This window comes from Diabrotica virgifera, chromosome 6, assembly GCF_917563875.1.
Source record: "Diabrotica virgifera virgifera chromosome 6, PGI_DIABVI_V3a".
Taxonomy (NCBI): domain Eukaryota; kingdom Metazoa; phylum Arthropoda; class Insecta; order Coleoptera; family Chrysomelidae; genus Diabrotica; species Diabrotica virgifera.
In genome coordinates, this window is record NC_065448.1 from 60,556,367 (window position 1) to 60,572,920 (window position 16,554).

Below are 16,554 nucleotides of genomic sequence, written 5' to 3' on the forward strand. Positions count from 1 at the left end.
TTTTCAGTTCCATAGCTCTGTGAGTCACTTGAAGTTTGTGAGCTATGTTGTTGTTAAAAGCCCATGTTTACTTCCATATAATATTACTCTGGGCTAATTAGCAAAATACAAGGAAAAGTTATTTACCAGCAATTTTATTGCTGGAACCGAATCTTATTATTGTATGTATTAATAATATAGATATGCAAAGTCCGCAGATAGTGTGCTACTTTTTTATAAACAAAATGGCGCACGAAAATCGTGTTTTTTTCAATTTTTGGTCTATAACTCCAAATATTTTAACTTTAGACCAAAAACACCCAAATAAAAATTCACCGCAATTAAACTCTGCATAGAGACCTATTTTTTCCGATTTACTTCGACGAAAACTTTCCCCGGAAAAAGCGGGTTTTTCCAACAAAATCTTTAATTTTCAACTAAACTTTTAGATGAGTAGTTGTTAATCAATAATTAAATAACTTGGTAACTTAAAAGCCCTTTCCGTATATATTATAATTCCAGAAGTCTATGGAAATTAAATGAACAGTTTACCAACAATTAAAATGTTAATTAAAAATTTACGGGCGCTATAATAACGACAATAATTACGGTGCATAAGAATAACTATGATTTTTTCATAAAAAGACACTACACCTATCTAATGTACTTTACAGAATTGAAATTGGGCTATTTAAGCGGCCTCAGAAATATTTTAAAATTATAAACAATTTTTTGGTTTAAAAACAAATAGAATATCTTGGGAAATATTAAACTAAATTAAATTGTGAAAACAATATTCGAAAGACAGCGGCAGGACTCTTCTTTTAAAAGAAAAAACATTTAATTATGACGAGTAGTTCCTGAGATAAAACCGGTCAAAGTAGACCGGAATTTACGGCAAAGATATAAACAGTAGGATCATAATTTTCAAACCATCACGTTTTGTTTTTGTCCTTTTTCTCCACACCAATTTTCATATCTTTAGAATCCTCATAACATATATTATTATAATAAAAACTATCGAGAATACGTGTGAAAATTGCCAAAAATAGCAAAATTCCAATCAAAAATTAGGTTGGAGAAAATGTACCCCTCAAAGTTCAAAATCGGTAAACGTTAACAAAATGCATTTTCTCGGCTTCCCATGGAGCAATTTCCTTCATTCTTTTTTTGTTCCCTAATAACTCGAGTGGAGCCATCGAACTAAAGCATTATTAAATGTCAAACTTGCTTTTATTTTGTTATAATAGATTAATTTATTTATAAGAACAGAAATTTTTAATTAACATTTCAATTGTTGCTAAACTGTTCATTCAATTTCCATCGGCTTCTGGAATTATAATATATACGGAAGGGTCTTTTACGTTACCAAGTTATTTAATTATTGATTAACAACTACTTATCTAAAGGTTTAGTTGAAAATTGAAGATTTTGTTGGAAAAACCCGCTTTTTCCGGGGAAAGTTTTCGTCGAAGTAAATCGGAAGAAACACGTCTCTATGCAGAATTTAATTGCGGTGAATTTTTATTTGAGTGTTTTTGGTCTAAAGTTAAAATCTTTGGAGTTATAGAGCAAAAATTGGAAAAAACACGATTTTCGGGCGCCATTTTGTTTATAAAAAAAGTAGCACACTACCTGCGGACTTTGCATATCGATATTATTAATATATACAATCATAGGATTCGATTCCAGCAATAAAATTGCTGGTAAATAACTTTTCCCAAAAATGGCCTATTCTCCGATAATCAGCCCAGACAGAACCAGCAATACGTACTGATCGAAATTTTTTGTCTTTAAAAGTATTTGCTAAGTTAGATTTCAATACTGCATGTAATCTTCCAAATGGTGCTCATGCTTTCTTTTAGTATTGATTTAAATCCAATAGCCTGCTTCCTAGTTCTTCTCTATATTTTGCTATTAACACAGTATTATCGGAAAATCTCAGATGGTTCAAGTTTGACAAGAAACCATCAAGCAAGAAAGCTACAAGAAATCTCGCCATCTATCATCACTCCTTTATTTCTTAAGTACTTAACATATATCTTCTAGAGCTAAAGTAAATAGCTTGAGTAAGAAATAGTCTCCTTGTCTAAGTGCTGGTCAAGGATTGTTTGAGTTAAATACATAGTTTAATTTAACTCTTTCCAGGCGACATGGAAACTCCCATATCTAGTCTGCCTGTATTATCTCTGCCCAACCGAATTTCATGTTTTAAGCGCTAACACGATGCAGTCTGTTCAATATACCGTCAATCACCAGCAATATTACGATTTGGCACCAGATTTGTCATTATTTGTATGTTATTCATGTTAATCTTTTTACCTCCAAGGAAGCGTGATATCATCTGCTAACCTCAAACGACTAAGTTTCTCTCCATTCATGTTGATACCATACTCTTTCAGATCTGATTTGTTGATACGTTCGGTGCCCATCTTGAACAAGTGCCACTTGGCTGTTACCAGGTTCTTAAATCGTTCATTTAGTAACATAGTAATACTGACGGCACTTATGCGTCATAGGTACCTTTGATAAAACCTTCGTGACGTCACTCGTGCGTGATGGACACTGAAGGTGTTAAAAATATTTTCTAAAAATGTCGTGAATAACCTTGGAAAGACGATGTCTCCTTGTCGTACTCCTCACTATATACAGAATTTATTTGTTTTGTTCATATAATACACGCTAGCTGTGGCATTTTGGTAGATATACAGTCGAAAAAATGAAAGAATACCCATGAACGAACATATAAAACACGCTGTATTTTCCTGTCACCGTGTCACAAAGAAAATTTCCCAGCGTAAGTACATGTAATAATAATAATTATTACATTTACTTGCGCTGGCCAATTTTTTGTATGACACGGTGACAGGAAAATACAGCGTGTTTTATATGTTCGTTCATGTGTATTCTTTCATTTTTCCTACTGTATTTGATTATGTTAGTGAAACAATGGTCTATTCGGTATTCTGTAAATGCTTTTCACATTTTCTGTTGGCTTATGGTGTCGAATGTTTTCTCATAGTCCATGAATATCAGTGGCAGTGATTTGTTGTATTTTTATGACTTCTCTATCAGGTACATGTGTAGTGTAGTAGTGTTGGGATAAATGTGACAAACTGTGATCCAAATGTGATCCAAAAGATTGTTGTTAAAATGACACATAGGAAAAATCGTTAGAGAGCAATCGTTGGACGAAGCAAATTCTTGAATGGCGACCAACGGCAAGTAAGAGAATTAAAACTTCAAACCAAATGGACGGTTTACATCAAGAGAATGGCTGGCCACGAGTAGATGAAAAAACATAATATAAAATGATATAACAAAATAATATACAGGGTGATTGATTAGTGGGGTAAAGCTCCATAGATCCGCTATAGTAATAGATATCAATAAAAGTTAATAACAAAAATTTTAGCCACCTTTGAGTTTCACATTACAAAATTAGTTAGAATTTTACAGGGTGTTCGATAACACAGTGGCAGACCAAACTTTTGTTTTTTTTTAAATAAAACACCCTATATTTTATTTTAAATTAGAAATCCTGTTAACTTCTCCATCACAAAAATATAAAGGTTTGTTATGTTATACGGGGTATTTACAAAGTTATAACCAATTTTATAAGAAAATCGTAACAAAGTCAAATCCCTGTATAAATAAAAGCAAAACTGCAATGGTATATTAATGGCATCCTTTTTACGTATCGTTAAAATGTTCAAGAATGATTGATATTGCTAATTTTATTTATATCAAATACAGGGTGAGTCAAAACGCAAGTACATTATTTTCTCAGTAATTTTAAATGGAACACCCTGTATTTTATATCACTATTGAAAAGTACCATTACCGTACTTTAATTTTTAGATAACATTCCCTATGTCTAAATTTATTAGCTTTCGATATATTTTCATTTTTCCATGCACCAGTAGCGTGGCCACCGAAATCACCAGAATTACGTTAATAATGAAGTTTATAAAATACCTCCAACAACAAGGGATAAAATGAAAAATAGAATACAAAGTGTATTTTGATGTGTTAATTTACAAATGCTTCGTAGAGTAAGTAGCTCATTCAATTATCGTTTTTAGGCGTGCATAAATGTGTAAGGAGGTAATTTTGAACACCTTATGTAATTAAATATTAAAAATATTTTATGAAAAGTAGCTTCTAATTTTTTCAAACATGTTTTTTGCAAAATATATTACTGATAAATTATTTTTCGTTCTTTATTTGTTACATTGTTACATTTACATACAAAAGTAGTTGTTTAATTGTCGTCACAAAATGTTGTATTTTGTGTTTGTGTGTTTTTTTGTAAAATTTATTTCTAATTTTCTTGCTTTATTTGTTACATTTACATAAAAAAGTAGTTTTTTTTTAAAATGTTGCATGTTGTTGTTGTGTTTTTTTTTTGTAAAATGTATTACTAATACATTATTTTTATTTCTTTATTTGCTACATTGTCACATTGATTACCGGATTGATAATCAGTAATCGTCAATTGTCAATTCAGTCATGGCTTACTTATAATTTAGACACCTAAAATAATTTGCTCTGAAAAATGAAAATATCTCGAAAACTGATAAATTTGGTCATAGAGAATGTTATATAAAAATTAAAGTACGGTAATGTTACTTTTCAATAATGATATAAAATACAGGGTGTTCCATTTAACATTACTGAGAAAATAATATACTTGCGTTTTGACTCACCCTGTATTTGATATAAAGAAAATTAGCAATGTCAATAATTCTTGAAAATTTTGATAATAAATAAAAAAATATGGCAATAATAAACCATTGCTGTTGTGCTTATTTTTATTTACACAGGGAGTAGAACTTGTTACGATTTTCATACAAAATTGGTTATAACTTTGGAAATACCCCGTATAACATAACAAACCTTTATATTTTTGTAATGGAAAAGTTAATAGGATTATGAATTTGAAATAAAATATGGGGTGTTCCATTAAAAAAAATAGAATTTTGGTCTGCCACTGTCTTATCGAACACCCTGTAGCATTCGATCTAATTTCGTAATGTGAAGCTCAAAGTTGGCTACAATTTTTGTTATTAACTTTTATTGCTATCTATTACTATAGTGGATCTATTGAGCTTTACCCCACTAATCAATCACCCTGTATAAAAAAATGGAAATACAAGTTTTGTACCTCTAAATAATTATAATTCTATTTCTACATAATATTATAAAAACCTTATTCTAAAAAATAATATAGTTGCAGAAAAATCTCTTTGTTATATGATAGGATAAACAAAAATCATAAAAGCAGAATTATTAAAAGGTGGCAATATTACCTTTTTTCTTTATTGGCAATTTTTCAAGACTTGTTTCCACGCTCCCGTGTGACATTTTAATGCACAAAAGTCATACTACTTTCATGAATATTTCAAACAATCACTGTACCTACTATAAACTCCAAATTATTCAAAAATAGTTTTATCTCACTATTCTGTACGGAATCAACACACAAGAGACGTCCCATATTCGTCCTCTATATTTACAACAGTTTTTAGTCTAAGTGATGGCAGCAAAAAACCGTTCTGTTAAAATATCATAGGTAGACTTAGTTGTTTAGATCCATCAAATAAAATTATACTTGCCATGTCATTAACCGTCATGGTTTCGCATACAAAAAAATTGTTTTATAAAAAGGAAAACTAGTCCATTGAAATGTTACATTTAGGGTTGCATTTCTTATAGGAGTCAATTTTATTCTTTTAATGTGTAGGGGGGTTCAGTAGAAGCTTAAGTTCAAGTTTTTGGGGTCGCCACCCTTGTCCCCCGGCCGCCATATTGGAAAACGGGGTGCAAAGAGCTTTCACGCTGTATCTCCTAAACTAGCAATCCTACAGAAAATTTAATACAACATAAAATGTAGCAAATTAAATTTTCTACAATTTTTTATTTATTACTTTTTATCGTCAAGTGACCAACAAAAAAGTTATAAACAAAAATAATAAAAAATTTTGTAAGAGGTTTCCTTTTGGAGATTATAACTTTTTTTCCGTTTATTTCACAATAAAATAACATCATAGCGATTTTGTAGAGGATTTTTTAATGAAGAATTTTCACTATAAAGTTGTTTAATTTTATTTATTATCTAGGTTTTACAGCGCTCCAAACTTTACCAAATTCTCGAATTCTCATAGGAATACAATAAAAACAATATTTTTCTATCCATATATTAGGCGAGCGGCATCAACCGTTATGCCGACCACGAAAATCACACTTAAGGTGAATGACCATTTTTTATCTATTTTTATGTTTTTGAGGTCGCTGAATCCGAATATGAAGTTTCATTTTATCTAGAGTTGGTGGAATATGTTCAAAAATGAAATTATACAGGGTATTAGTAAATAAGTATGAAAAATTTTAAGGGCTAATTCTACATGAAAAATTAATGCCAGTTGCTTTATAAACATATGTCCGCAAATGCTTGGTTTCGGAGATACGGGGTGTTGAAATTTTTATTTCAAAATGCCAATTTATTTATTGCTCTAAGACCAGTTGAGCTATGAAAATTAAATTTGGTGAGTTTTAAGAGGTAGTTATTACGAATTTTATGACATACAATTAAGAATTTTGTATTCATCATTGGCGCGCCTACGGGCAATGGTCTGAATTATTTTAAAGAAAAAAATAGTACTCCACTGAGATATTTCGAATTAGAAATTATTTTTAAATTCCACGTCTAATTTATGATATAAAACCTTTCTTGCCTTTTTTTCACATAATGCACCGTTTTTATGCAGAAAAATAAAACATCTTGGCGCATATTTTTCATTTCTTAATACATCATCAAGAACTATCCAATATAATATATAATAATACTAAACTAGAACAATAACAGAAAATATTACTAATACCATTTCAACTAGGTACAAAGCTGCAAGAAATGTTTAAAATGGTTTCCTTTACAGGTAACAGAAGAATTTTATATTCATCATTGGCGCGGGTACGGGTAATGGTCTGAATTTTTTGAAGAAAAAAATTATACGCCACCGAGATAATAATATGTCAAACTAAAAATCATTTTTGAATTCCTCGTTCAATGGACGACAAAAAACCTTTCTTGCATTTTTTTCATATGTGGCGCCGTTTTTATGCAAAAAAATTAAACATATTAACGTTTACAAAGTATTTGAACTAAGTTTCTATACATATGGAAACTACCTCAAATACTTGGTAAGCGTTAAGATATTTTATTTTTTTGTATAAAAACGGCCCCTCGTATGAAAAAAAGGAGAGAAAGATTTTTTGTCGTAAATTGAACGAGGAATTCAAAAATGATTTTTAGTTGACATATCTCAGTGGCGTACTATTTTTTTCTTCAAAAAATTCAGACCATTACCCGTACGAGCGCCAATGATTAATATAAAATTCTTCTGTTATATGTAAAGGAGATCATTTTAAACATTTCTTGCAGCTTTGCACCTAGTTGAAATCTTATTAGTAATATTTTCTGCTATTGTTCTAGTTTAGTATATTATATTGGATAGTTCTTGATGATGTATTAAGAAATGAAAAATACGCGCCAAGATGTTTTATTTTTCTGCATAAAAACGGTGCATCATATGAAAAAAAGGCAAGAAAGGTTTTTTATCATAAATTAGACGTGGAATTGAAAAATAATTTTTAATTCGAAATATCTCAGTGGCGTACTATTTTTTTCTTTAAAAAAATTCAGACCATTGCCCGTAGACGCGCCAATGATGAATACAAAATTCTAAATTGTATGTCAAAAAATTTGTAATAACTAACTCCTAAAACTCACCAAATTTCATTTTCATAGCTCAACTGGTCTTAGAGTAATAAATAAATTGGCAGTTTGAAATAAAAATTTCAACACCCCGTATCTCCGAAACTAAGCATTTGCAGACATATGTTTATAGAGCAAACTGATATTAATTTTTCATGTAGAATTAGCTTTTAAAATTTTTCATACTTATTTACTAACACCCTGTATACAAAAATGCCAAAAATCAATTTTGATGATTTTTCAAATTGACCTCGCTGTATCTTGAGTCGCTGTAAATATTTCCTTTTGAAAATTTTACTGTGTCATCTCTGAAGTATGTAGATAACAACGAAATTTGTCCAAAATGTTGGAACAAATTAAAAAAGGAGTTGCTAATTTTTAAACATTTTGTCATCATATTTCGTTAGTTTCATGTTTACTTAAAAAAGTTGAGCGACAATCTTTTTAGTTTATAATTTTAACTAACACAGCAATAAAATATAATTCATGAAGTAAGTTTTTTGGAAAATATTAAGTCAAAATATACAATAGGAAAAAAGTTATGTTACTTCAGAGACAAGCGGCACAACCAAAAACGCTTAAATCTCGAGATCCTGACCACGGTGTGATGAATGGCTAATTTTGATCATTCTTTATGATTTTGATATCAAAAATCGTTTTTTTGCTCTTCTTAAGAATGTTGCATTTTACTGTTGCGTCATTCTTCTTCTGAACCTAAGAATTTGTCCTCAAACAACTTCTTGGGCCTTTTCTATATATGCTTGGGGTTATAAGTCTTATAGTGGGGAGAAAGGTCAAAAACAGAATAATAATAGCATAGCAATGTTAAAATCATAATAAATTGTATGAATAAAAAATATATATAGATAGAAAAGTAAGCCTAGCTTTTGTTTTTATTGTATCCTTATGAGCATTCGAGAATCTGGTTAAGTTTGGAGCGCTGTAAAACCTATATAAATAAAAGAAATATAGTGGAAATTGTTCGCCGAAAAACCCTCTACAAAATTGCTATAATATTATTTTATTTTAAAATGAACTGAAAAAAAGTTATAACCTCCAAAAAGAAACTTGTTAATTTTTTTTACATATTTTTGTTTATATCTTATTTGTTGGTCACTTGACGATAAAAAGTAATAGAAACAAAATTGTAGAAAATTTAATTAACTACATTTTATATTGAATTAGATTTTCCGTAGGGTTGGGAGTTTACGAGATATAGCGCGAAACCACTTTGCACCCCATTGCCAAGATGGCGACCGGGGGACAAGGGTGGCGACCCCAAAAACTTGAACTTAAGCTTTTACTGATCCCCCCTACATAATAAAAAAATAAAATTGACTACTCTAACAACTGCAAGGTATGGCTTAAAAAATGTAGCATTTTAATGGACTAAACCATTCAAATTACAGTATCCTATCCTACTCTAATTCCTTCACTGCTTTATAGATAACAAAAGAATGCGAGGAATCTTGTACACCCATATATACCATAAATATATGTATTCTCTCTGCAGTCTTGATTTCTTGACCCCTTGAAGGGAGGGTAGTAGGGTAGTGATACTATGATAGTCTCCATAGATTTTTGTATCCGGCCATTTGTATTACATTATATTTATATTACTGTAATATGCAACTTCCTGGGATCTGGTTAATGCATCTCGCTTGAGATTTTCCTCGTATTCTGCGGTGTTCTACCGTCCCTTGAGTGATGAGTCTTTCCATATTGTCTGTGTCTGATCTCATGATATTATGTCCAAAATATTTCAGTTATTATAGTTGAGTTTTGCAGCAGAATCTCTTACTGATCTTTAGTCCGTTTAGAATGTAATTATTTGTTCTTAATCATCCATGGAATTCGCAAAACTCGACTCAAGCAGAACATTTCAGTGACTTCTACCTCTTTTCTTTCTGATTCTCTGAAAGTATGTCAAACACTTTTGCTAATCCTTTGATATGATTTTATATCTCAGTTATAATGGAAATTAGGTGCCTTGGCATGCCCACTTCTTTTAATCAGTCATAAATGATATTTTGCTTGTCAAATGCCTTGCAATAATCTAAGAAACTCTCTTGACTTCTCAATTGGTTTTCTTATATTTAAAAGTTGATCTTGTGTACATGTACCTTTGGCAAATCTGGTCTGCTCTTCTGTTATCTCTCTTTGGAAGAAAGTTTTCAGCCTTTCATTAATAATTGATGGTATTACCTTGCTGATAGGTGAGATAAGAGAAATGGTTCCATCATTGTCGCACTTACGAAAGCTGCATTTTTATGTAATCTGATTATAGTATGCGTCTAGTCCAGTCAGTGGCCCATTGCCGGGAATGCCATATTTAACTGCAGAGGAGAAAAAGTATGTTTATGCTGATTTATTTTATTTCCTTGGGCATTTTTGTTATCATATCTAGGCATGATGCCAAGTTAATTGATTGTCAGTTTTATTTCGCCTTCTAGTAGGTATATCTGTTCTTTCTTCCATTTCTTCTATGTTAAGATTGACATATTATTTGTTTTAGGTATTATTATGTCTTTAATTCTCAATTATTTGAAATGCGTAATCTGTTATCCAGTGTTTTCTCTTTATAGAAATATTTGTATTTACATGATTCGTTGGTATTATTTCACAATGTTTGACAGCTTCCTATATTTATTAAGATGTATCCAAAAGAACTCCACATCTAAATGTGAAAAAAAATTATTTAGAACTGAGTATTGAAAGGTTGGTACGACGACTGGATTTGAATGACAAAAAAATTTCGAGAATCACTTTTGTAATTTCTAAGTGCATCAATCAAGAAAAATTTAAGACTATCGGTTTGAGTGCTACGATCAATATATTTTATACTTCTAGCAGGGAGACTTCTACTTCTATACTGTAGAGACATAAAAATAGAAAAGAGAAGGGAATTTAAAGACATACTAGACAATCAAACCTTTTTCTTCTTCTTTTTCTATTGACATGTATTTGTCTGTTTTTCAATGTAAGTTGTCATTCCATCGTTTGTGTGGTCTTCTGACTGATCGTCTTCATATTTTGGGAAACTATCCCTTACCGTTCTTACTACACAATTTGTTGTCATTTTTTGTACCACTATGATAAAACAAATTTCTTTGATCTTGGTACAGTTTGGCAATATTTACTTTCTGAAGTTTAACAAACTTTCTATCATTATTGATTTTTCATAGAATTGATGTTTGCCATTTTTACTAGCTACATTTTTCTTCCGACAACACCACAATACTTCAACGATAAAAATTTCAGAGAATGGTCTGCCTGCTACATATAGATGAGCTTTTGAGATCAACGATAGATACGATCAATTTCGCGTTAATGATTGCCAACAATATCTTATGGAAATTGTCAGTTTCGCCATAGCTTTGAATTATTTCTAAAAAATGAGCATTGTAATAAAGCGCTGTAAGTGACATATTTGTTGGAAAGAGTCATTTTTGTATTGTTAAAGTCTTCCACAGAGCAGAGCCCGTGATGTTTTTAACAAATAACTGCTTTGGAATTTATTTGCTACTAAAATAAAATGGAACTAAACATAGTGTGCCAGCTAATATCACACCAAATTATTATATTTAATATTTTAATACACATAGTGATTAGAGTAATTTTTCACTTGTTTCATCCACAAACAAATCACAAAAAGAAAGTGAACAACATCAGTTTCTATTCTTTCTAGTCATTTGTTCGATTCGGTCTTGAATTTTAAATGATTTCTCTTTTCTCTTAAACTGTCGCCATCTTGCTCTATCCTCTGCAACTCTGAAACAATTCCGTTTAGTAGAACTCCGACCTCTTTTCTAATGTTGTCCACATACGTTGCTGGTGATCTTCCCCAGATCTCACTCCTTGCACCATCCCCTGCAATGTCAACTTCTCCAGACCATCTCTAAGCACCACATGACCCAAGTAAGGGGTGATTTTTTCGGCTAGAATATTTCGAAGCCTACTTGTAACATGCAGCTATCTAAGAATGTAACGACGAAATTCACCCTGTAGGAATAATGGAAAATAGAATTTGACAAGATGTTGATATGTAATATAAGGGGATGTAAACGTGTTATACAATTTAAAGAACATGTCCTCGGTTGCTCTGTAACGGAGTAGATATGGGAGTGGCTCTTAACGGGATGTTGTTAATATTCTCTTATTAGCTTAAACGTAACTGCATTTTAGATCTCCCAAACTCAATCTTCAGAAACCAAACGCCCCTTCCAAAATAATTTGATTTCCCATCAATAATCCTCACAACTAATTACAGACTTAAGGCACTCACTTCAAATCAAAATCTTAACCAATAGGAGAATGCAAAATACGCTCTGGGTTAAACCCTCTGGAGTAAACCAAAACAGCTCATCCAATCACCAAGAGGACAAACAAAACCGATTTTAGTAGTTCCTACGAGCTTCTTCCCACGAAAAATGCCAAATCCACGAAAAAGACACTTGGACCCGCTGGTAACACTTAGAACCAAAATCCACAAGGAAAGAAAAGTTTTCCTGTAGTTGGCTGTATACCATCAATCACAAAAATTGGAATAAATCCTTTGTAAAAGGTATAAAATTTATTAAAATCCCTAAAGGGCTACATCAGAACAAAACGTTTTCGATTTTATTACAAAATCATCATCAGTGTAAGACAGTCTGGATGCTAGCTGAGCCGCCAAAGAAATATAGGGGTAATAACCCTTCAAATATAAAATGTATGCTTTACAGATGCATATTTACTTAAAATGCCTTGTGATGGGCAAAAGGCAACAGGAATAATGCCCTAAGGTAAGGTATTTAAATTCCCAACAAGTGGGATACAAAAAAATTTGAGTTTACATTTCGATGACTTTATGGCAACTCACCTACAATACCTTACCTTAGGGCATTATTCCTGTTGCCTTTTGCCCATCACAAGGCATTTTAAGTAAATATGCATCTGTAAAGCATACATTTTATATTTGAAGGGTTATTACCCCTATATTTCTTTGGTGGCTCAGCTAGCATCCAGACTGTCTTACACTGATGATGATTTTGTAATAAAATCGAAAACGTTTTGTTCTGATGTAGCCCTTTACGGGTTTTAATAAATTTTATACCTTTTACTTAGAACCACTTATCCCCATAAGATAAACATTTTTCAGTTTCACATGTGCCAAAATCACATTAGTGAATGATTTATACCTAAAGATCACTTTGGCGGTTTGAAATAACGTGAACACGTGGAGAAATAAAAATTTATCTATTCATGAGAAAAACAAGATCAATCTAACACTGTGAAAAACGAAAAAGAATCACAGACGACATAATCCCATGCAATACACGGTACAATTCCTGAAACCGATTTAGCATACAGGGTGGAGCGATAATACTAAGGATTCGAAAATGTTAATGATTTTTGTACAGGTTACAAGAACAGACTTGTTAATTCTTCTTGTTATCCAGGGTATTTGCACAATTGTAGGTATGTCAACTTCTGTCAAAACCCAGCATTCAGATCCATATAAAAAAATGGAGAAGACCATTGGCTTTACAAGCCTTATCTTAGTATCCATGAGATGTTGTGGATTTTCCATACTTTGGTGAGCTCTGTCGTTGCTCCCTTGGCCATGGATGATCGTATTTTTATTTCTTTGGGGCATCCTCCGGAATTGGTTGTCAAGGTGCCCAGAGATACAAATTTATTTACCACTTCGATATCAATGATTCTGGCAATGTTTTGCTGGCTGTTATTTCTTTTATCTATGATCATAATCAACCTTACAGTTTCTTAAGTTCTTCCAAGAAGTCCTGCTATTACAACAACTAAATTACTGAAATTTTGGAAAAAATAAAGCATATTTAAAACATGAACATGTAGCTATATTTGATAGGTAAACTACTTCTGATATTTTAGTAAGTCGTATTTCGCTCTCATCACCCCGCCTATTAGTTCCTTAAGTTACTTTATACACAACTTTCTTGTTGGCATCCCATCAGCGGCGTTCTTACAGTAACTACCTCCCTGTGGTAGATGCCTGGTTTATGGGGGAAAATTACGGACGCGGGGGACACCATTGGGGAAGTTTTGAGGGGTGGCGGCCGTCGGTTGTGGTCGATTTGAGCGTAAATTGTGGGGTCGTCTCTGTGCAGTAACGTGCCGTACTGATTTCCGCCGTTTTTGATGGGCTCCAGGGAGTTGGGTCTCACGTGGGATAGTTCGGCGTAGGTCACTTCGTTGTCAATCTGAAACCAAGTGCATATATTTTATTTATGAATAAAAGCGATTTTGTTTTCAATTTATTTTTAGTAAATTCGGAAAATTGCTAGAGTGCTTTTTACAAATATCTGCAAATATTCAGTAAATGTATACAGTGTGTCAATTTTAAAACTTACAATGGGCTATATCTCACGAACAAAAGCTGATATCGAAAAATGCTTGAAACGTTTCTAGGATAGTAAGGGGGAACTAAAATGACATGAAAGAGAACTCACCCTGATCAACCCCCTAGGGCCCACCCACCACATCCAAAAAAGTTTAAATTGCAAACCCCTACTTGTGATACATCATTGAAAGGCTATAAAAAATTCTATCCAATGGTATAAATAATAATTATACAGGGTGAAGCAATAATTGTGAAACTTTGGCTTAAATGAAAAATTTAATAAGGTTTTTGTTGAACTACAAATTTGTTAAAAATGTCAATTAAATAAATGTTCAAAGTAGCTTCCGTTGTTTTGTAAACAATAATACAGCCTATTTTCAAATTCTGCACGAACTTTGGCAAATGTTGTTCTTGTAATAGCGCGACATGCTTGCGTAATTCTTTCTCGCAATTCCTCAAGTGACGCAGGTTGAGTTTTATAAACAACTGACTTGAGGTAACCCCATAGAAAAAAGTCAGGTGGCGGTAAGTCTGGTGATCTCGGTGGCCATTCAATAGGACCTCTCCTTTCAATCTATTTGTTCGGATAATTAGTATCTAACCAGTGCTTAACTGGAGCTGCATAGTGAGGAGGTGCTCCATCTTGCTGGAAGTGCAGAAAATCTTCGTCTAGAGCTAGGTTGCCTTGGTCGTCCCTTTGGTTCTCTAATTCATGCACAATTAAAGTCTAGATGGTTTTTTTGCAGCATATCGAGATAAATGTCGTCAATTAAATTGCCTGGTATGAACAAGGGGCCAGTTATAGCACCGCCTAATATTCCTGCCCAAACATTCAGTTTTTCAGGATATTGAGTGTGACCTTCTCTGAATCGATGCGGGTTCGCATCACTCCAGTACCGACAGTTTTGTTTATTTACATTACTATTCAGCATAAAAGTACTTACATTCATCAGTGAAAGAAATATTTTTTAACAATCTCGGTTCAACGCGAATTCTTTCAGTGATGAGTTCACAAAACTCAATTCGTCGGTCTGGATCATCATCGCCTAGTTCTTGAAGAATTTGTGTTTTGTACGGGTGAAACTTATGTAATTTCAACACCTTTCTAACCGACTCATGTGAAAGTCCTGTCATTGCAGGTACTTGACGTGTTGATGCAATTGGCTCTATTGCAAAATTTCCAATTAACTCAATTTGGGATGCTTCGTTCAGTAATCTTGGGCATTCCTTTTTTTATTTTACACTGATCCCGTTTCTCTAAATTTTTCAACTAAATCGCGGACGTACACCTGACTTAAATTTTTGTCCGGATACCTTTCATTAAAAATACTTGAGCTGTTCGTAAATAACACTGGTTCTGGGACGCAAATATTAAAATGATCTCCACGAGTTCAGGTATACTGTAAACTTTGTACACCATCATGACAACTACAAAACTAATGATATTTAAAGGTCCCAAATAAACCAAAAATTACTGTATCTGACAGAAACAATAAAACAGATGTTTTTAACTTGTTTTGCAAAAACGGCAAATTAAGTTTTTATACAAAAAAAATGTACCAACGGACATTATTTATCATTCACAATAATAGTCCGGGAGATAGCATTACAAATATAAAAGTCATAGTAAGCCGGCTGATATTAACACCCTGTATAATTATTATTTATACCATCGGAGAGCATTTTTTATAGTCTTTTAAATGATGTATCACAAGTAGGGGTTTGCAATTTAACATTTTTTAGTTGTGGCGGGTGGGGCCTAGGAGGTTGATGGGGGTGAGTTCTCTTTCATGTCCTTTTAGTTCCCCCGTACTTTTCTAGAAACGGTTTCAAGCATTTTTCGATATCAGCTTTTGTTCGTGAGATATAGCCCGTTGTAAGTTTTAAAATTGACACACTGTATATTGTATATGATATCAATAACTTGGTCAATTTTAATATTTTGTGATGACAATTCACAATCCGATTCAGATTTCTGTTAATTTTTCACATAGATTAAGAAGCCCGAGATGTAACATGAACTTATTTAGATAGCTGTGCGAATGTTTCCTTGTTTCTAAACAGAATCGCTCGGGTTGGGAGCTTCTACATAAATGAAACAGAGTTGGATTCAGAATAAATAATAATATTTATTGAATTAGTTTCGAATATAACACAAATTAATATACACTTATTTAACTAATTACACTAATCGTATTGACTAATCACAAAAAACAAGAAGTTATCTTAAATTTAAAATTAATATCGTCGGTCTAATGAGCAAATTGCCTAAGTCCATTTTTTGCGAAAATTGTTTTTTGGTTTCATCTAGTAGTAGACGGTAAAAGCTACCGCCTGACAATTCCCACAAGCACAATTATTATTTTAGTTCGCGGCATTTTCGCTAAACGAAAGTTATTTTCCTCATAGAACATAGGCAAACTCCACACTTTTTTGT

The 16,554-nt window shown here is 32.4% G+C and overlaps 1 protein-coding gene across 1 annotated transcript in view; it reads right to left on the minus strand.

The window, feature by feature from the left end:
* Positions 1-12,793: 12,793 nt before the first annotated feature.
* The window catches only part of LOC114330063 (nephrin-like), a 197,134-nt gene continuing 193,373 nt past the window's right edge, over positions 12,794-16,554 (minus strand). Inside the window, exon 7 of the mRNA XM_050652916.1 lies at positions 12,794-13,977. Coding sequence (XP_050508873.1) covers positions 13,699-13,977 — 279 coding nt within the window. The 3' untranslated portion in view covers positions 12,794-13,698. The remainder of the gene's footprint in view (positions 13,978-16,554) is intronic.